The sequence below is a fragment of the Acanthaster planci genome, linkage group LG02 (genome assembly GCF_054643075.1).
Source record: "Acanthaster planci isolate LZ-2023a linkage group LG02, COTS_SCS, whole genome shotgun sequence".
Lineage (NCBI taxonomy): Eukaryota > Metazoa > Echinodermata > Asteroidea > Valvatida > Acanthasteridae > Acanthaster > Acanthaster planci.
Genome location: NC_141778.1, coordinates 22,623,169 through 22,645,931, shown reverse-complemented (window position 1 = coordinate 22,645,931; position 22,763 = coordinate 22,623,169). Strand labels below are relative to the sequence as shown.

The 22,763-nt window shown below is 43.3% G+C and overlaps 1 protein-coding gene across 2 annotated transcripts; it reads right to left on the bottom strand.

Annotated features, from left to right (window-relative positions):
- Nucleotides 1–1,683: 1,683 nt before the first annotated feature.
- LOC110976168 (RNA-binding protein 26-like) lies at nt 1,684–22,510 on the bottom strand. Of its 2 annotated transcripts, none has more exons than XM_022229228.2 (19): nt 22,025–22,510; nt 21,636–21,754; nt 20,934–21,267; nt 20,177–20,307; nt 17,038–17,274; nt 14,876–15,439; nt 13,935–14,015; nt 13,108–13,203; nt 12,398–12,544; nt 11,538–11,944; nt 10,799–10,939; nt 10,089–10,220; nt 9,394–9,615; nt 8,564–8,707; nt 7,480–7,620; nt 6,914–7,069; nt 6,110–6,196; nt 5,517–5,660; nt 1,684–4,631 (listed from the first exon to the last, which is right to left on the bottom strand). In XM_022229228.2, the coding sequence occupies exons 1-19, from the start codon at nt 22,087–22,089 to the stop codon at nt 4,545–4,547; spliced, it is 3,435 nt and encodes a 1,144-aa protein (XP_022084920.2). In that variant the 5' UTR covers nt 22,090–22,510; the 3' UTR covers nt 1,684–4,544. The 2 variants fall into 2 exon arrangements, with proteins under 2 accessions (XP_022084920.2, XP_086989638.1); XM_087133512.1 differs by having other exon boundaries at nt 22,235–22,510.
- Nucleotides 22,511–22,763: the final 253 nt, after the last annotated feature.

Below are 22,763 nucleotides of genomic sequence, written 5' to 3'. Positions count from 1 at the left end.
ACAATTTGTCATTAACTGTCATCCCAAAAGTGCAGATCAAATTGGCAGTCCAGATTTGCTGAAAGAAAGCCATAAAAGGATTAAGAGCGATAACAGACATAGTGTACGACAGCCACTATAACGATTGATATTGAGATTGTGTTTTGAATCTTTAAGGTGTAATTTTAGGGGTCACACAAGGATTCAAGGATTGTCAGAATTGAAAATGTTAATAATTATGGAATTGCTCCCCTTTTTGCAACCTCCTCCAACTATATAAAAACACACATGGTATGATCTGCAAAACCCTTCACATGGTGAGCTTTGTCATTTGGGTGCATATCAAATTCAAATTAATATGGACATACTCTTGTTTTAAGGTGCATTACATTTATGATTTTAGGTTGTCTACAACATGAATCTAGGTTATTTGGAATCATGAATTAAACAGTTTTGAAAACAGGACAGTGTCCTGATCAATTTGGATTTGTGCACCAAAGTGACAAAGCTCACCATTAGGAAGGTGTTCTCAGATCACATATGAAATGAGATGCTGAAATTGTCATATTTGAAGCTGCGCTTAATGTTTTGTTGGATATGCAAAACAGAGTTCTTTTATGGCTATTGTTCATACCTGTAGACAGTTGCGCTATTGCTAAACACTCAGGAAAAATGTACACAAAAGCATGTGAACAGAAACGGTGAGAACTTTTCTTTAAAGTGCTGGCAAAAGTCCAACTCTGGACAGCACCATGTTGATCACAGGAGTTACAAGGTCAAACAGGAAATCAGCGGATGTTTCAAACATACCCATGGAGTATGAAACACGACTGAAAAGAAGGAAAGTGAAGCCTGCATATCGGAAAGGTGTTCCACTGAACTCACAGACCCCAGCTATAAAATCAAAGGTTATGAATGCGGCCTGGAAACAGAATTGTCAAACACGAAACTGGCCTTGATGTTATTAGTTACTGATCATACCCAAAGTAGATTAGACATGTTCTCAGTCCTTTGAAACCATAAAAGTAACCTTGTTGCATTTTTGAAAATTTTCACCCAAAAAATCTTGTCTGTAAATATTAAGTTAAGGTCAGAATGTTAAATATGGGGCGAGCCGAAGCTTGGTTCAAATGGGGAAGGGGGAATATCCAGATAAAGTAAAGCACTTGAGACATACCTTCAATGGCTTCAGACAAAACTCGGTGAGGCTGGCAGGGCATCTTGGGTCTTTGATGAAGACTTGTGCTGCGATGTCCAGCTGGTTTTACAAAAACGAAGTGAAGTACCTGAGCAAGAGTTGGAGTGACCGGATATAGCAGATCCATTGGTCAAGTGAGATTAGGAGATTAACTGAAAGCATGGAAGGGGCATAACCGGATATAGCAGATCCATTGGTCAAGTGCGATTACGGGATTACCTAAAAGCATGGAAAGGGCCTGACCAGATATAGCAGATCCATCGGTCAAGATGCATTAGTGGATTGGCTGAAGGCTTGGCAGGAGCAACTTCTTGAAATGACATGGAGAGTTGACAGTAAACAGCAGACAATCCGTGTCTTGAAACCACGTGTTGACATCACACAAGTCCTCCAATCTCCACGGAGAGACGTTAGTGAAGTCAGACATTACAAGTCTTCCAGACAAGGAATCAATCTCTTTTGTTTTTTTGTGTTTTTTTTTTTTTTTTTGGTGTGTGTTCGTTTGATTTTCTCTTCTATTCTCTTTTCCTTTCTTTTTTCGTCAAACTGACCCTGGCCACAATTATTTCAAACTTTTTCTTTGTGCATTTTTTTTAATCCCAAGTCCCTCTTTTTTTTCTTTTCAAATGTGACCAGTTAACTTTTTTTATTTTTCATTTTCTCTTTTCTTTTCTTTCTTTTCTTTTTAATCTTTTATTTCCCCCTTTATTTTTTTTCTCTGTTTTGGTGAATTTCATGAAATATACAATTGAAAAGAATGCATTACCGTTAAGAGTACAAAGATGTAACAATATACTTTGAACAAACTGCATTTTTTTATACAATGCAAGGACTAAGATTACCACTACCATGTTAACTGAATAATGTTTAACTGAGTAATGTTTGCAGAAATTGACACGGCAGTTTTCTTTTTCAAGTTCAAGAAAAAAATTTGATTGGACAAATCCAACTGTCAACCTTGTGCCCCTTGGTCTGTTACACACCCAGTTAGAGACTAACACTTTATTTTTTTCAACCTTCACCACGATAGAAACTGCAGCATCTTTTTCCACTGGCAAAATTGTCAATTTGTGCAGACGCACACAGTTAAACTTGATATGAAACTAGACAAGAAAAATTGAAGCATTCCATAAAAGGCACACTCCTACATCTCGAGTGCTTCCTTCAAAGAGACTACACTCTCTAAAAAGAAACTGCAAAAATGAACTAATCCTAAAGCATTCTTTCTTTTCTTTCAAACATATCTGTAAAAAGAAGGCTTCTTTTTTCACATAGGTTCAGACACTGGGGAACTGATCCTATTAGCACAAAATCAGTCAGTAGAGCCAAACACATCAAAAGTTCCCCTATAACACATGTGGCCTGTACATGCATGATGCCATCATCAAGTATTTTGCATATGGGCTTTAAAAAGTATATTCAAATGCACACAGAGGGTCAGTTGCAAGTTTTCTGATCAATGATGAAAAAAGGAAACTGGAAGATCTCTTTTTCTGCACTTGAACACGCACTACATGTACTTACAGACCTACTATTTTGCTTTTCAATTAATGATATAGTCTCCAGGCTCCCCTCAATGACAAGGATAGGCTTACACTTGATGCTATTGCCACCGTATGCCTGGGCTATGGCTCCTTCCTCTGCCATGAAGCTGTGTGCTTGTGCACATTCCGACGAAAATTGATTGGCTGCACCCCATGCCATACACATTTGTACTAGTAGGTACACGTGATGCAGCCTTGAGTGTGAAAGACTTGGCTAGAGCCAGGTAAATCATGAGATCCTACGAAAGCCGCAGGCTTATGACTACTGCAGTTGCACATTGACTGGGGTATCATTACCAGCCAGAGCAAAGTCCTTATGACTCCATTTTAAATCGTGATGCCATGAACAGGCCACCCAGTGCTGTTTATACAGGGTTCCTTAGGATCAAACATAGTCTCCTTTTGAGCCAATAAGGCAAGTTTGAAATTACTGACTGATCCTGCATCAGTTCGTCTGTCCGAACAAATTTCCCCCCATGGATGTACACAACACACCCAACGAAGATCTGACCATCTAGATCCAACTTGATTTAAAAGAACAACCAAAAACTAGAGTCAAGGACTACAAACTAAAGACGCATGAACGCAGTGGTAAAACAGAGGCCCTACGACTGTTTCGGAGGTTCTAGATGTTATACATCGAAAAATAAAAATCCCTGTGAGGATAGAAAACATCAGTTATACATATCCTCCGTACTGTGCTTGAAAAAATTAACTGGATGTGCCTTCAATCTCCATGGAGTGAGGCAACATAACAAACATTCTTGCTTGTTGTGCACAAACATGAAAGAAATCAAGTTCAATATCAACCAAACCCTACTCCTTGAATTAGTCCTTAAATTTGTCACTGATTGGAACTTTTTCCCAAGCTTGAAATCCTCAAATAAAATCGTCAAGTAGGCTGTCCAGAGGGACCAGTCTTGAAAATTGCAATCATGTGATACAGATCCCAATGAACAAGTTCCTAGAAGGATTCTATTTACACGCTTGGATATTTTGTTGGAAAGCTTTTCCAAATCCTGTCCTCGAGACTGGAAGGGGAATAGGAATCAATGTGTGTCATGTCTAGAACCTTGAAAAACAGCATCTGCCTGAATTCTCTTAAAGTGTCTGAAGGAAATATACATACTTTACAAGCAAGCCCCAGATCAAAAACCTAAACACTAAAACATAGCAAGGAATAATACTTGGATAGTTTCTAAAAAGAAAAAAAGTCAGGGCATTTATCGTAACACCGATGACCGATGCCACAGAGCTTCAAAACAGACTGTCAAGGTAACTCAACATGCAAAGACACTTCACTCTGCTTGGTTTATAGTTAGGTTGCCAGCCAACACTGGCACGTGATGTTCACTGAGAGTGACTGGTAATAAGTCGGGAAGTGATACATAAATGTTTTTTACTGTAATACGATATCTGCTTGGCAGCCCGCTGAGACTGGTCCTTGATTACATTGGGTGGTGGCAAAGACGGATATTTTTATCAGTGTCAACCAACTTTCTTTTTGGTAGAAGCGAAAATAGACAAAATAGAAGGTTGGGAAAAAATTGGCCTGGTACAAAAAGTCTGTACTTAGGAATTGGTGTCTTAAAGTTTCTTCAATTTTTGTTTGGGGGGGGGTGGGGTTCAGGGAACTAGATCATAATGGCTGACGTAATGAGATCGATTGTATCCTGACAATTGCTCCGTGCATCAAACCACCAATGCCTGCTGGGTTTTATCCATTTATGACAAATGCCCTGCTTCTCTACATGCTGCTCAATCTATCAATGATGAGAAGGCAGACGAGACATTGTGGGCATGCCGGCCTCCTCTTCCTCTCCTCATCGACGCCACCCTCGGCTCTCAGCATCCTCGTCGTCTTCTTCATCGTCCTCCAGGAGGAGGTCTTCATTGATGTCATCTAGATCCTGTGGGATGAAAGCAATCAGCACATTTCAATGTCCAGTCCAGATGTAAGGAGTACGATCAAGCCTTCACGAGAAATGCATTATCACATACCCAGGCCCATCTTCAAAATACATTTCTAGGGAATTCACACCTCACAGCTGGAGTAAAATCACATGTAAACAAATTTCAGGCGATTTTTGCTCGAAACTAGTGATTTGTTTAAATCGGAAGAACTGAATTCAGTTGTGCTTAAAATAATATCATCTTGATCTGAACTTTTCAAATAGAATCTGATCTTCCCCATTCGGGAATGACAAAAGCTTTCACAGAACTATGTTGGAACATTTTAAAAATAACAATATTGTAGAACAAAGAAAAGAACAGATTTCCAATTGTTGTTGACATCAACTTGGCAAACTTCTGTGATGAAACATATAAATGATATTTGGCATTGCAAACTTGTGAAGCAAATTATGTTCCTTCTTTTACAACTCACCGACTTAACAAGGTTTGTCTTATGATTATCACACTTACTGTTAATTTTACTGACAGACACAATCATGTGCCTGCTCTTGTTGGCAAAGATTAGAACAAATGTTGAAAAGCTGGTCTTTATTTCAAAATTGGGGTACTGCCAAGTTTGAGTATCAATGAAAATATAATTCACAAGAAGATGGCAAATCAAACTGCCTCTGGTGACGCATCAATTCAAAAAATAAATATTAGCATCAACAATATGAATATTTATGACATGGAGATGACTCTTCTACAGTAAGCCACTGACAAGAAAATAATGTATCCACTTGCAGATGACCAATTCATACCTCCAATGCCTTGTCAAGTCACCAACAGAAAGACTAAGAATGTCAAATAAATGAATATTCATGAATGCTGATTTGACTAACCTCATCATCTTCCAGTTCTCCGCCCACTTCAATGATGTCCTCCTCCACATCCGGCTCCGCCTCCCCAGCCAGGGGAGTCTGTTGTGGGGTGTGCCACACCATCTGTAACTGCCGGTCCTTGAATAAGCCTCCCTTCTTCACAGCCTGAAGAGAGACGAATCCAAAGAAAGGATTCAGTGATAAAAGCAACCGATAGTAAGATCGTGTCTGAATCAGACCTCCAGAATTATGGCTATGTCTACTGTAAACACATCCCTGCGTACTTCCAACAGGCAAAGATCTAGACCTAGCTCTAGATAACATATGCAGCTGCAGCCTAGGAATGGCTCAGAAAGAAGGAAAATGCTGCACGTTGATGCAAGAGACAAGTCACGTCCGAACTATGTGGCTGCGGCTGGCAATTACACTCAACTCTATGGGAACTAACTGCTGCCACTACCAAAGGAAGTTGAAGGTTTAGAGTCACAGTCACCATTGCATATTTTTGGGGTTGGTCAGTTTGATAAGTCAATTATGAATATCTAGGTTTCAGGTGATTTGACACTCATTTGTAATCCTTTCATCCCACTTTGATTTCCTCATCAAATACTCACGAATTCAGCTTCTTTTCTTGTCTTGAACCCAATGACGTACGTGTGCAAGGCCTCATCATAGACAACATTCTCTATCTCGCCGAGGTCCTGACAATAAAAGTGACATCAGGACAGGAAAGATAAGAGTCCGCACAGCCTACAAAGAATTTTCAGCCGTGAGGCATTTGCTGGTGGAAGGGCTAAGCAATATCTGAGCCTGTTTTACTCACTGGTGGGGGCGGAGCTTTAAAAATTGAAAAAAACCTTGTATTAGATGCCGTAACTGCAGAGGCACTGCACTCACACGCATTCCTCAGCTTGGCGCGTGCATACATTTGGCAAATCATGAGATCTTATTGGTTGAAGAGGCATTGTAACACGTGCGTACCACCTGTCCACAAGCGTTGTGCCACCGCAGTACTGGCTTCTAATTCTGGTTGGTGAATCACAACATATCAAAACATGTTCTTCTCTTGATTTTTTTGACAAAAGGGAAAGCAGTCGCAAACTTCCCAACTCAGTGTACAAACACCAGAAGGTTGTCGGCTGTTACTTTCTACAAATATTAAGGCTTTAGAGTGACAATAAATTTTGCATTCTGTGAAAAAAAGACCTTACCTCACACACACAAAAAATGGTACAATTAAACTGCTGTTTTGAGGGAAATAGAAGAAATGGATCAGAAAACGGTGGGGGAATGGATAAGGAAGGGATGAGGGGAGGGATGAGAGAGGGGTGGGGAAAGGGGTAAGGGGATTGGTGAGAGAAGGGGTGGGGGACAGGATAGGGGAAAGGGTAAGGTGATGACACTTTCTCAATACTCACACTAAAGTGTGTCAGGACTTCATCCTTGTCCTCTGGGTCAAACCCACTGATGCCCAGGGTCCGTGGTCGCTTGTCAATGGTGGTGCTGGAGTGGCTCAGCCTACGGGCCCGGCCCCGCCCTCGACCACGCCCACGAGCCCCACCTCTGGAAGCAGCCTGAGAATGTAAGAATGACCACAATGCAAGCACCCTCTCAATGAAATTATACAAGCATTTGTGATAGAAGAGATTTTAACCATCGCAGCAAAATGTAAGTTTTGATTCAATCTTGATACAGTTATTTTTCAAATAATTAATATTCTTTCATAACTAGAATCGCTCTTTCAACATGTACACTGGAGGGAGGCATGCAGTCAATTTCAACATGTTGCACAGTTTTACGAAGAGTAGAACCCATGGTGGAGGACAGAAAATGGAATAATGTACCACAAACTCAAATCAACCTGCCTCCCATATTTCAAAGCAAGGCATGGTAATGTGTGCTGTAACGAATACCTTATCTTAACGAAAGTGATGAGTTTTTCTTCTTGATGCCAATTTGTGAGAACCGACGGGCGAGTACTCACATTCATGTAGTTGAGTGACGCAGTGCGTGTGCTGATCTCTCTCTTCAGCTGAGCAACTCGCCTGTAGAGCTCGGTAGCGTCTCCTCCGTCAGATTGCTGGTTGTATAGCTCCAGCTCCGTGTCCAGTAATTCTTTCTGAACCTGTGTTAGCCCAAATGATTATCCCACGTGAACACACCAAAAAAAAAAACAACTGATGGCAACCCACATTTTACGGCCATAAAAAATCTGTGACAGAAAAAAGTACACAGTGCATCTGGGCCTGTTTAGATTGTAAATGGAACATGTCGGAAATACATGCAGGTGACAAATGCTTTGAGAGGTTTTAAACTCCATGGGATCTTGTTAAATTTTGTCACGAAGAACGTATGGAGAAACCACAATCTGGTTTAAGCTGTCTGAAATAACCCTAACCCCCCTAGGCTCCTGCACCAGAATGCCTGCTGCACCTCACAAAATCCAACTGATACATGTACAGGTCACTGTACCAAACCTGATCAACTCCAACAGAATGAGCCCGTTGGAGTTTGAGTGATATGGTATGGATGGGTCTATGCAGTATAGGATGACTTGCACTGAACAGTACCAAACCTGACAAAATCAAGCATAGTCCAACAATTGGTACAGCAAGCCAGACACTGCACACAGTGACTCCTGTGTGTTCCAACTCACATAGAATCCAACAGCATCTCCACAGGCCTTTCATCCCAAGTCTCATAAAATTCAACAAGAAGTTCATCAAGTATGATACCAGACCTGCCAAAACCTCACAAAACCTGCTGTAAAGTATGGCAGGTTTGGGGTAGTTAGGGTTAACCATCCTACTGTCCCATAGTGAAATACTCTTGCAAACCCGCTAAAGCTTCTTTTTTGTACCTTCACAGTTCAATCTACCATAAAATGGCAATGCGGTTTGACCAAGCAAAATGTCGATCATGATAACTTCAGAACCAACAAGCAACAAAGCTTGCACGCCACACTCTTTCACCGATGATTACATTTCAATTTTTATTCTACTGATCAAAAAAACCCAAAAAACCAAGACTTTAGGGCTATAACAGCGACTAAGTCGAGCAACACTTACATCTGTTTTGGACTTGGTCAAGGGCTTGGCTTCCAGTGCCTTTTTTATCTCATCCACTTGCTCGGCGAGCTTCTTCACAAAGCTCAGGATCTCGGCTCGCTTGTCTGCCGACAAGCTCTTGTCCTCAAGCTTAGTCAAGAAGGACTACCCAAAAGAAAATACAGCAAATGAATACAAGTTTAAAATATCAGCTAACCCCCGGGTATGGCAAGACAGACTAAGGACAAGTCCACATCTGTACGCCAGCAAGTATTTTGTTCCGAATTTTCTACTCCATAAATGGCAAACCACTAAAAGTTTGGTGAGCAAAAATGAAGTAAGAAAACTATTATCTTACGAGTTAATGATCTCGGCAATAAAGCTACAAAATTTTGGAATATACTGACAACATTTTATAGCATCTCATGCTTAGGATGCGTCTCACAAGTTCCAATGAGAAAACTGCTTGCTCCAATTGAGAACACCTGCATTCCCTGCTTAGTGTAACGTATGTTCCTGAATGGGAACAGTGGTCTACGTGTGGGAACATGCAAATTCAGTGGCATATGTTCCTTAGGGGCAGAGAGCGAATTCCTACAGGGAACACAAAGTGTTAAATAAAGGAGTATGCTAGAGGGAACAGGAACGCTGCAACTTTTGAGATGTTCCCTCATCCACTAGCAGCCTCGTCAGTATGAGGGGGGGAAAGGCATATGGGTTTCTGTAGAGTAGTAAGTTTACTGATAGCTGACTGGATACAGGAGAGTTCCCAGCAAAATAACGCCTGAAGAGTTGAGATAACACGGCCAGGGTGCAGTGCCTTCTTCCCCTCTCCCCCCAACTTTCCTCACCTTCTGCTGTTGGATCAGCTTGACCAGCAGCTCCTGCTTCTGTCTCCTGATCTCCACCTGCTTCTTCTGGGCCAGCTTGCGCTGCTCCTCTTGCTTCTTGCGCACTGCTTCCTGGGCCGCCGCCACCTTCCTGGCTGCTAGCAGGGAGGCCTGGGGCGCCTTCAGGGCGGCCGGGTTGAAGACGGTCTTGGACAGGCCCGTGCCTGTGCTTTTGACAACGACCTGGAAGGTGGAGGGGGGGATTAATTAGAAAGCCATTCAAACAGTGCATAACGTGGTACAGAGCTGAAATGTTTGATGAACTCTTTGTGTTTTTTTTTATCTACACTGGCAAAAACCTTGCAGAGTATGATTGGCTGACAAGGTGTGGAGATGGTTTATAAAGACAAGGAAATCTGGCCACGAGAAAGTTTCCTGTGAAAACCAACAACGGAGTTGCCGTATGCATGTAGTCCCTCACCCCCTAAGAAGCAACTGGAGATGCACACTATCTGATTGTGTTACGCATGACCTGGCATGCTTTAAACACCGATGAAGTAAGTTTATCTGAGAATATCTGAACACAAGTTCATGAACTTGCTGTAGTCTACTTCAACATCTGCTGGTCAATCGACAGTTCCAACAAAGACAACAATTCCGATGCTGCAAACCTATTCCAGGATCATCTGCAACATGGCTTGGGAGAGCCCCCTTACCCTTTCTGATGTTTCCGGTGGGTTCTTGACAAAGGTCAGCTGATCTTTGGTTGGGATTCCTAGCCTGTCTTTCACAGAGCCTTTACTGGACGTCCCTTGACCTGGGCTTTGGGATGAGGCATCACTGCCATCCTGAATGAGGAGTAGACATATTATTAACGACTTTAACATTTTTTCTGAAGTCTAAAATTCTTCTCAACTATCAATAAATGTGTATTTGCTAAGGAAGGGATATTTTACAGGAGTGTTATGTACCGCTTGTAAGATGCAAGGTCTTCAGTCCAGTACCTTACACACTCTAGCTGAACCACCAGCATGCATGCTGTTACTGAATTGGGTTAATTGCCTTGTCTATGCATGGTTATTTTTAGTTTTTTTATTCGCTTTTGTTGGATTCGGTGGAAGTTAACCCTAACCCCCCCAAGGGTTGCTGGCCCTAACCTTCCCCATTCACACAAAGCTAAACATTCATATGGGACTTTGTGCACAGAGGCTGTTGGACTTTGTATGAGGTATGCCAAACCCAATGCAAAAGCCAGTTGTTATGGGCCTACCAGACCTATCCCCACAGTTTAAACACTGTACTACTGTTTAAGTCTGTGTGGTTGAGGAAGGTTAGGGTTATTAGCCGACTCAATGCCTGGCTGCAGATAGCCTAAATGTCTGAAGAGGCAGCATTAAAGGGCTACCAAGGAATTCCATTTCTTTACCTGCCCGGCATTCTCGTTGTGCCAGAACACCTTGATGAAGCGATTGTTCAGGACAGCCTCGATGGAGTTGTGCGCCGCCCTCGCTTGGAGGTGGGTGTCATAAGTGATGAGGGCAGCATCCGGCTGTCCTCCGTAAGCAACCTGTTGAGGTCAGATGCAAGGTTAAACGAGGCAGTACGACAGTGACTACACTGGAACCCTTTGGGGAGCCGATAAACTCAACAGCGTCTACGAAAATATCTATCAGGGGAGTTTTAGGAGACAACAGAACAACTTGTACTCTTAGCTGCCGAAGCAGTTGCATGTTTATGACTGTTTGAGAATGTTATGTGCAACTTAAAAAAGGACAGATATACAGAAGTAGTTTGAAAAGCTTCATGTCAAATATCCTTTTGAATGTGCATGGTCTGATAACAAACCCATATCAAGTTAATCGATCTTCTAAGGCAGAGTCCAACAGAACTGCATGTGTTTGTGTATGTGTTACCAGTGGAGACCTGGAACTAGCCAATACTAATATGATCAAAATGCACCCTTAAGGCTGGTGCACACTTTGGATGAATGCTAGTTTGACGTTGTGAAAGGTATGCATTGAAATTCCCTTGAGTTGGAACGTGTTCAACTTTTACAAATTTGCAATAATCGATCTGCTGTTACAAAATCACATATGTGTTCGCTTTCCGCCAAAGCATGAAGTGTCCTTTAGGTAAACACTGTCGGGGTCACCAGGGGCACTGACCTGAAGGTTGGTGATGACACCAAACTTCTGGAAGTGTTCGTTGAGCTTGGCGATGCTGTTCAGCTCCCGGGGGATCTTGCGGATCTCCAGGGTGCGGCTACTGTGGGTGACCTTAGCCTTGGGCCTCCAGCCACTACTACTGCCGACGCCACTCACTACCTTCCGGGTGGAGTCTGGCGTCATCGTCTTGCTCGGGGAGGAAGAGGCACCACTGCCGCCCTCTTGGGACGTATCGGGCTCGTGAGGCCTCTTGCGCCCTGTCGCGTTCGGGGTGGACGAGGAGGCGGCTACAACTGTCCTGGAATCAGAGGCTTGCTGGCTGCCAGTCGATTCTGGTGTCTCCATGACAACAGTGCGGGTACTTCCCGTGTCCAGTTTTTTGGTTTCGGCTTCCAACTCTTCAATATCTGTTGCAATGAACAATACCAGGTTTCAGTATGTTGTGCTTTTCTTAGTCCCGAACAGATTTTCTCCTCCAAATGCTGGAACTGAAATGGTAGTAAAGCCACTCTGAGATATGTAATTAATTGGTTAAGGAAATATTACTTGTGTCAAGATAAATACTGAAAGAAAAGGCAGAACTTTAGTTCCATTCTGTTTCGGACATTAACTCTTGCACTACTGAGAACCTTTCAGAATCTTCTGGCGTAAACTTCACTGCAGTACACAAGTATAACATTCTTTGTATTTCAACATTTCAAAGACGTTTCAGGCCCAGGTAATGTAATAGGCTGGGCCCTACCTTCCTGTATCCTGCCAACAAAAACCTTCCAAGTTTCTGGTTAGAATAGGAAAGATTAGGGAGGATTCAAGACCGAGGAACTGAAGTTCACATCGAAACTGGAACCACCGAATATCACCTTTTGGCTCAGCGAGTGGCACTGTCTGGACTCCAATGAGCGATCTCAAGTTGGCTGACTGGTTGCGGCCGGACCGTGGGACGTAATAGGGCTTGGCATCTATGGACGGGTCCTCTGGGTTGTATGCGTCCGGCTGCGGCTGGCCGTCTGTGGATGGACAGACAACTAGAGTGGTTAGAGTAGTATGAGAAGGTTTGCCTCGATGTTACCGGAATGCATGCATTTTCTAGACCATAAAATTCCTGTCTTTCCCATTGCCTAATTATGAAAATTCATAACCTAGTTCATCTAAATGTGGATCAAAAATTGCAGACATTTGTTGAATTTTGTCCAGCAAAAAAATTTAGATTTCCAATACTGATTTTCATTTATCATTCATTATTAATGATGCTTAAAATTTAAATATATATACGTCAGTCCTCTCAAACGTCCATGAAATTGCAAATGGAATTCCAAGACTTGTCCATTTTCCTGGCAACAGGAACCCTGCATGATCTTGTGATAAACTGCTCTTGCTCTCTCTACAGTCAGGGAATTAACTATTGAAGTTAAATTCCTTGCGCTGATCACGCGCAAACAAAGGTAGGCTACTGAGGACACCTACTGTGTGGAACAGAACAAAAAAATGGTACCAGAAGTTCCAACATATAGTTTTTGGAACTGCGATCGCTACATCCTCAGAGCAAAACATTACAATTAATCCTTTTTACCTGATGATGGGGCAAATCGTCCCTTGGGTGCGTCCATTCTTGGGGCACGTTCCTGGAATGTTGCAGGGGGCAGGTTGGGTCGGGTGGGTGGGTGTCCTGTGAATTTAAGGTGACACAATCAAAAATTCCAATTTCATGTGGGTTTCATGTTGAGGTTTGGAAGTCTAGTGTGTGGAAACCCATCCATTGAAAGATTCCACATGCAGATTTCCATATTTGTCTCCATATTATGACATCACATCTGACTTATGATTTTTGAGTTCAGAACAAGTCTCTTATTTCCAAGAGTGATGAATTAATTCAAATTACCTGCCAAACAACTAGAAATAGTTTGAAACCAATTTCAGTGATACGTCCATGTCAAATTCCACAGTTCACGTGTAACAGGTGACACAAGAATGTCACACTTTTGGACTCCAAATTTATAGAATGACCCGACTGCAATGTTGCATGCCTAACAGGCTATCGGTTCAAATTCACTGTGAGTTGTAATTTTTAAGCTACACAAGTATTCCTTAATTTAAAAAACCGGCCAGCAAAGTGATTTTACCACCTCACAAAGATGTATCTGCCTCATGCATAACCTGTAAAAATCTAAATTACCCATGACTGACACAGAAAATCCGTGAACATAATCTCGTGAATAGCAGCTGCAGGTTTAAGAAAGGTAATTTTTCTATCACTTTCAAATCTTGAAGTTCATGAACAACACCCGATTCAAACTGGACCAAGGACAAGAGCAACAATCTGGCCCCAGAATTGACAGAATGACCGATATATTCTTGCCACCACAAGCAAAATTTGGAGAGCAAGGCAGAGAAGCTGACCTTGATGCAGAGGGGGGCCGACGGGGCGAATAGGGTGGACTCCCTGACGAGGCATTGGTCTCAGCTCGTTGTGGTCTGGACCTGAGACAGTGCAAAGAAAGAAACACCCCAAAAATGAAAAAAAAAAAGTACTGCCTACCCTCTAATCATGACATTTAAAAAGACAGTCATTGCTGCATGAGCCCGGCAATGGTGCAACACAAAATCACGCTTCACTGGACAGCTGCAGATACGTGCGATGAGACCTCGAAATAGACACATGCAAAATTGGAAATACCTACTAATGAAGAGAAATCTGGTTCTGTGAACTAAATAACTGCAATATCTTAGGTTTTGGAGCTGTTGTGTTGGGCTGTTTTTTGGGGGAAGCTGTCGAAATTCTGAACGTAATTCATGCTGTCGTAGAGGACATTGGCTCCTGGCTGTTCCATGTTATTCTCATCATTTTTAGTGGTAGGGACCGGTGTATCATGAGCGCATTGTCGACATGCATAATGCAAGATCCTTAACCGTCAGGGAAACCAGGTTGCGAATTATCATTTGCATGTTTTATTTTACTCAACACTTTACTCTTTACACCCTCTCATACATACAAATAGTTCTGGTAAAAATCCATAGAGTTTTAGAAGACATGCACATGTTATTCTGTGGTGCAGGTGCGCTGTGCAGTGTAAACTGTGCTTAACACTGTTGCATGGACTACATCTCTCTATGGATATAATGCTCAAATGAGTTTGGTCCCTTTACGAGTGCTATAACGGGGAACCTACAGAAGTTGCGTTGTGCAGCAAACATCTCAACTTTCAACAAGAACTTGTCAAGCTGGCAGAAAATTACCATTTGGTTGTCAGATTTCCATGCAAAAGATGTAACATGTTTGACAAGTGACCAACATGATCTAATTGAATGTTTAAAACCAATTTTAACAGGTGGTTTAATACCTGGAGGGCCTTGTGGAGGCATCGGTCCTCGTGGAGGCATCGGTCCTCGTGGAGGCATCTGCCCTCTCATGCCCATGTGAGGTGGTGGAAGCTGGCCTGGACCCCCGGCCAGGGGAGGTGGCTGACTGGGGTGTATAGGTGGCATACCCCTACCCATGGGTGGTGGACCTCTGAGCATGGGTGGCGGACCCCCCGCCATGGGAGGAGGCCCGCCTGGGAATGGCCCTCCCTGGGAGTGGGGAGGGGGCAGCATGGGTCCCCTGGGGGGTGCGGGCATCCTGGCCGGTGGTGGTTGCTGGGGCGGGGGGCCAAGCCGCTGGCCGACTGGGAAAGGATCGCCATACTGCCCGCCTGGGGGAGGCGGCCCCAGGGGCGGCCGCGGCAGCATCCCTGGTTGTGGTGGCGGCATCTGGGAGTTGATCTGAGGGGGTGGGGGTTGGGAGGGAGGAGGCTGGGCAGGCAGGGGTGGGGTGCGCTGCTTGAGAATGTTGACATCCTCCACGATGACCGGGTCATTTCCGTGGTCAAACGGGCACAACTCTCCCCGCATGCAGAAACCTTTTTCTGTTACAATAAACCAAATTTTAAAAAATTAAACAAGAGTAAGGCTGTGTCTGAATTACCTGGCTGTGGACTAAAATTATGCACAAGTCAATGGTAGCGGCAGCGACCAGTTCACATAGAGTTGTGTGAGATTTCAAGCCATAGCCAAGTGATTCGGACATAGCCTAAGTCATCAAAACAAGCACTAGTCTCCATTCCAACACCTCCCTGTAGCTTATTCCATGATCATCAACCATCACTGTTAGAGGGTGCTGTCTTTAGAAAAACTGCTATCACAGGAAGGTCTTGGATATTTCTTTTGATCTGGGGCAGCAACAGACTATGGTAACAATGGTAGGATATGCATTATTCACATCGGTGGATATTACCCAAATGAACCTCAACCTGCTTCACGTTTTCGCACAACATTTTCACACTGAAACATCAGCCAACATGGTTTTCTTGGATTTAGGCACACACAAAATATCCTTCTCTTTCCTAGGGGCAGCAGGCTGCAGCCAAGGACTTGCCATGACTGCAGATAACCGAAAAACTTGAGCCATTTAAAATGTTTGCAGTGTTGCACACGATACAGTCACACCCATGATGGTGTATGTCTCTGCTTGCTTTAGCACCACGGATGTGGCCTATTTCTTACCCCCCCCCGACTGGAAAATGACTGGATGAATGCTCATGAAACAGCTGAATATGGGTAGTTTTTATAAAACTGATCTATCAGCTTCCCTTGAAGGAAAATTACAACCACCTAAACATGGCATTTTACAAAGAAATATTTTGACTTTTGAGTTCAGGACACCATTTTGTTTTCAATTCTGTATTGAGTAATGTCATGATGAAACATAAATAATTCAATAGGAGGCTCAAACCAAGCTGTTGATTGGCTCCCCCAATAAGTCAGGGGAAAAAGAGTGTAAACATAAGTACTGCCGAATGAAATGTCCCAGACCTTCGCTCGTATAGCGTCCTCTGTAGTTTGACTTAATTCATAACAGCTAAAAGGAGGATTGCGAAGGTCTTAGAGCCTTTTCGAAATGAGTGGATTCGGCTTGGACTTTGTTTTCACTGGTTTCAGCCATTATGAAGCAGCGTTGAAACCGCATGTTCAAGCTCAGACTGGAACCAGCAAAACCAAAATCTAAGCCGAATGTACTTGTTTCGAAAATGCTCTTAGAACCAAGATTAAACAAGCACTGACTACATCTGCAATGAGGACCTATGTATCCCTGTGTTTGACAAGAGTGCATATGAATTTCATGTACTCAAGTTGATTCCAGGGAAGCAAGCTATTATAGCATTCTACTGGATAAAAACAGACCACTGTTAGATCCTGTATTTATGAATACAGCTGAATGCTAACTTAATTTACTTGTACTCATGTACAATTAGAATGCAGGTATACTAGATTTACGTGATTGACTTAAAGTAAAATCAACTCCAAATAGGGTAAATCAAAGACACATGTTCACGGGTTGATATGCTGAACAACTATGTCAAACAGCACCACTTCAATAACAGTCATTTTCAAGGCTCAGGTTGCTTCTTATAGTTTATTTCAGGTGTAAACAAAGACCAGTCTACTTTTGGTTTCATTAACTCACCATCGTAATCACGGCAACGATCCCTGGGCCGCAGGCCAGACTGGTTCCCTTCACCGCCCCCTACGACAGTAATTATGCTGTTCACACTGCCGGCACCGGTGACGGGTACTGGTGACCTGCTACGGGATCGAGAACGGGACCGGGAGCGTGTGCGATGCCCGCCAGCATCGTCACGGCGATCTTCGCGCCGGTCATCACGACGGTCACTGTACGGACGGTCTCTGTTGCTACGATAGCCTGGAATGATAAATGCCCAGGAAATGAAAATCAAGCATCTGCCGTCTCGGAGACGTGTCCCATTACCGCTGGCTACTGAGAATCAAAAGCATGTTGTGGAAGTTTAAAAAAACCACAGAAATTAAGAGCATTGTTTCTGTAGGTCTATAGGTCCTATCCTTAAAGATATTCAAGAGCTTTTTCGATTTAGTGGAAGTGGTAGCGTTGCAACTCTGAAAACTTCAAATGAGTTCCCTCAGTAACAGTCACGTGTTTCTAATCCCAATTTTTTAAAGCATTCTTGCTAGAAACCTTCCTGACTCCTGCAATATCCTCAACTGCGCAGGAAAACAATGTCGCATTCTTTGGGCTTTGAGGGGGCAGGGAGCCCCTTGTGCAATAGTAGTGGCTGGGGCATTCTTTGGACTTTGAGGGGGCAAGGAGCCCCTTGTGCAATAGTAGTGGCTGGGGCATTCTTGGGACTTTGAGGGGGCAGGGAGCCCCTTGTGCAGTAGTAGTGGCTGGGGCATTCTTTGGGCTTTGAGGGGGCAGGGAGCCCCTTGTGCAATAGTAGTGGCTGGGGCATTCTTTGGACTTTGAGGGGGCAGGGAGCCCCTTGTACCGTAGTAGTGGCTGGGGCATTCTTTGGACTTTGAGGGGGCAGGGAGCCCCTTGTACAGTAGTAGTGGCTGGGCTTGAACTTCCTGAAAAAGGATCCTTCCAAATCCTCCTGAACCTCCCAGTGAACTTCGGTGAGGCTGGGAGAAAGGAAGCTCCAACCGTAAGCTGTGGCTGAACCTTTGGATCCACATTTCTTTCAATACGGGCGATTTACAATAGTGCGCCACCAAGAGTCTGCAACGCGTTGGTCAATCACAATGCGCGAAATCTGTTTACCCAATGCACATTCGGAAAGGTTCGACAAATTTTGCGTGTTGTGATTGGCCAGCGCATTGTAGACTTTTGGGGGGGCGCACTATTGTGAATCGCCTGTATTAAGAACCCATTTCTGATAAGATGATATTGAACTGCAATTTGTACACTGGTTGGCAAATTCTATTCAGGGGTTGCCCGCAGGGAACTTTAGGTATTTCTGACCAGTGCTCATCAGGGAAGAAGATTTGGAAGTGGGTTTTGAGTTGCAATTTTAATTGATCCCCTCTTTTTTCTACTGCAGGGAAAAAAATTCCCCAAGTTGTTACCGCATGATATATGCTCAGAATACAAACCACGCCAAGGTGGCCATGCTTAATGCCAACCATACACTTGAAAACTGGCCTCTCTGTGGCAACCTCTTGGTGGCACACTATATCATGCAGCATTCCTTCTTCACACGGTATCCCCTTACAAAAATGTATGGGCTTTGAGCTGGACCAAGAAAGGGTGCAATTTTCCTAGCAACGGAGGCTCCTTTGGTAAAATTTGTGCATCGCTGATTCACAACTGACTATGAAACGCAAGCGATGCAGACACATTGCTACCAACAAAATGAACACTCCCAAGCAACATGGCTCTTTTCAACCGAAGGGGGAGTGCTTCTGCTGGAGTGCGGATACCCCCTCCCAGTGTTCTATCTAGGACCATTTTAGTGCCGGGTAAATTTTTGGATTGCAAAGCCTAGAGAGCGCAGTTCTCAACGCTTTCTGATGCTTGAAATACGATCAAATTGGTACATTTAATCAGAGATGCCAAATTTTCAAAATGAAAATGTGTAATCATATCGCACTTCCAGTTCTGGTTTCCCGACCAACCCTTATTTTTCAACACGCCCCTAAATATTTTCATCAGCAAATTAGAAAAAGTTTTTAAAAATTCTACCGTCTTTCCTTTCAAAACAAACACCTGTCAACAACTTCTTGTCACGTCAAAACACTTGTAATTAGCCTACCTGACTAGCATTGCGCAAGTGTGAATTGTAATTGTTGATTAGAATTTTTGTTATTTTATTATTGTTTTTAAAGTTTTTATTTTAATCACTTTTGGTAAAATTTTTGGCAACCTTCATCCCATTCAATCAACACAAAAATATTGCCAAAAAATCCTTACCTACCAACCCTATTTAATCGGAAGCAGCCCAATTTTTTCTTGGCCTATTCATTAGTTTAACTAATGTGCTTCTCAGTATCGTAAAATCCAGTGCGGCCAATATTTATCATGTCACAGTTAAATGTACATGCACTGCGAAACACATAAGTTTCTCCACGACAAGACTCTGTAATGGCCCATTTGTATTCGTCCCTGAAATTGTGCTCACTTGTTGCAACGGTGCAAAACAAGTCCAGTTGCTCACCAAATATCCAAGAATCAAATCAAGTCCTCCTACTCCAGTCAACTTTAGCACGATCATGATGTTCGACACACGTGTGTACAATATCGGTACATGTACATGCATGTACAATGCACATATGGACGTACACAATCACGTTGCGATCGTGCTTATTCGCCTCCTGTTCATCATAGTGTTAATCAGGGCAAACGGATGATTCAACCACTACTCACGCAGCGTGTATGCACAAAGTGTGGGATGCCAGCAACACATTTCTGACGCGCGCATTACGAGGTCTGCTCTGTACTGCCGGTAGCTTACGTTTAGAATTAACAGACAAATGGTTTTATACCAGTTGAAGATCAAAAAAATCTTAGTCTGGATCATACAGTCGTAAAATGGACTAAACAAATGGTACAAATTACGCCTAAATCCTACAACGTGGCATCTCTGCATTTTCAGTTTGAAAATCTGTGCTTGGGGGCACCGCAAATTTCAACCCCGAGTGCCGGGCGGAAATTTGCAGTACCAGGTGGTGCCCAGTACCCAGCGCCGCCCACTGTGGCTAGAACCCTGCCCCCTCCAGAGCCCTGATGACACACCTGTACATCACAACTGACACTGTCAGCTTGGGAAACAGGTCATCGGGTCACTTACCTCTGAAGCCCCTGTCTCTATTTCTTTCTCTCTCCCTATCACGATCTCTGTCACTGTGATAGCGGCTGCCGTGACGATCAAACCGATCACCCCGTCGACGGTATCTGTCGTCATCTCTTGGCCGTCTTCGCCTAATTGCATCAAAGGATTTAAAGAAAAGGAGTTTGTTCTGCAGTGTAGTCAACAGTTATATAATTAGAGCACGCCAGCGATTAATTTCTATTCAAGCCTATAGAAGATTTCAATCAAGTGATTTTTGACAGTCAGCATTCAATTGACATGGATGTGCTTGGAAACATGCCCCTTTGAAGTCTCAATATTCTGGCAAATGCACGTGCATCTTGTTTAGCTAAAGTCAAGTTTTTCAGTCGAAAATAACAAGAAGTTCTTTATTTGGGTGGAAAATTTTCTAAGTACATTTTGAGCATCGGTTTTAACGAATCAAGATAAGGTTTTTTTGAAAAGGTGAAACAATTCTGTTTCTTTCTCCTGAAGACGAACAGAGCACACTGTTCGAAACGTCGACCGTGAACCCCGGTTCTTTTCAGAACCACACACACTCAAAGAGAGAATTTGATTACATGGTGTCACCGCAAACTTCACATAGTTAGTACTTTCGCCATGCATAGCCTCAAGTCTCAATTCTGTTCTTCTATTTCACTACTCAAAAAACTTATAAATATACATGAACATAGATAAATGCCATATTTCCATAAACTTGGAAAACGGCCACTCTGCGTCTTGTTTTTCAACTGACCTTCCAGGGCTGTGGCTCCTAGATCTGCTGCGCGAGCGACGTGGTCTGCGGTGGTCCTTCTCTCCTCCCTCCCCCGCTGCTTCCAAGGACCGCCTTGCCGCTTCGTTGCTCCTCATCGTGGAAACCGCCTCGCTCTGCAGGAGACTGACATCGGCATCCGACAACGGTGGCTGGGGTGGCTGGCCCTCCCCAGTGACATCAGAGGCAGACTGGTCCGCAGGTCTGTCCTTGTTCCCTTCCTGCTGTGTGTCGCCGCCGGGGACGCTGCCATCTTGCGTCAGGTAGGACTTGGTCATGATGGCTTCAAAGAGCTCATTGACAAAGCCATCCGTTTCTGCAGAACAGATTCAAGATTAGAATGAAAGTCTCAATGGAATGGTGGTCTGTTTTCCTGTTGCTTGAAATGGGCAGAGTGATTTTCCACTCAACATGTTTCGAGTCAGCATGTAGGGCCCACATCACTTACCCATAGCATCTTCCTGTCTATCCAAGTGAGACTTGGCATAAATCATTCTTTTTTTCCAAGTTCCAGTATTTTGAGTTCTCACAGACAATCTCACGTGGCATGAATTTAGGAAAATGTTTGCAATCTTAACCACGTCCACCCACCAAATTTTATTCAAATTTAACTTGCAAAAGGCTTATATTCCTAACTCCTCCACCCTTAGAGGAACCAAACCCAGGTTAAGTCCGCGTGCTTACCATTGACCAGGAAGACTTCCAGTTGAGCTTTGCAGATTTCTTTGAGCTCCTCTTCGCTTTTTTCCTTCTTCACAAGGGCAACAACATACTTTGATAATGGAACCGGGTCTGCTTCACATCTATGATTTGAGAGGATACGGAAGTGATCAGTAGGGCTTGAAAAAAAGGATGTATGATGTACAAAATGGAAACCGCGGGAAATTGACAACTAGTCATGTTTGTGGAACTTTCATCAACTTAATATTGCATCAAATATGATGTTACTCAAAGTGCACCAGTTTCTTCATGGGCCTACTACTTTACTACTTTTAATACTAGGGCCCAATTCAACCATGGAGGTAGAATAATTCTACCTCCATGATTCAACATGCTACAAACGTTATACTTACATTGGCTCAAGTTTCCGTTTTAACCATGCTTTAAGTTTCTCGACATTTGGGATGATCACAGGCATGGTGCAAACTTCTAATAAACCACAATGACGATGATGATTACCTCCCCTTTACACGCTCAAACTGGTTTAATAAGGTGCAGTATACATGTACGTGATGTACAATGTACATGTACAGTGCACTGTACGTATGTGACTGTACACGTACTATTGATTAGCGCCTTCCAACAGCATGACCGACCCTCGCAGTCACACCATGGCATTAGTGCGGTGAGAGATACGACGATAAAACTGGTTCTGTACAGAAGTACATACAAACGATAAGATTTCAAAATGACTAAATATACTTTTAGTATCGCATCCTCATCAAATGAGGTTTAGTAATACAATTATGAACTGTTACTTAGGACGTATTTAGAGACAAATGGTTGTTAGAACTACTCTCAGTTAGGTGCTCTCGTGCGTCACACACACGCCGTTAGCTTGCAATAGAAGGAAATTAGACCAGAGCCCCATTTTACAAAAAATCAACTCAGCTTCATTTTTAGGCAATCAATCGAAAGGAAGTCTAGGTGTCAGACGGCAATGATGAGCATAGCACAAATGAGGGCGCTACACACAAAGTACGGGCAACTCGCAGAGCGGGGCCGTTTCTCGACTTTGTCTCCGTCAGAGGCTTCTTACCCTGCCTCCTCCGATTATAGGCCTAAAGCGTGTAAATTGAATTGAAATTTGAT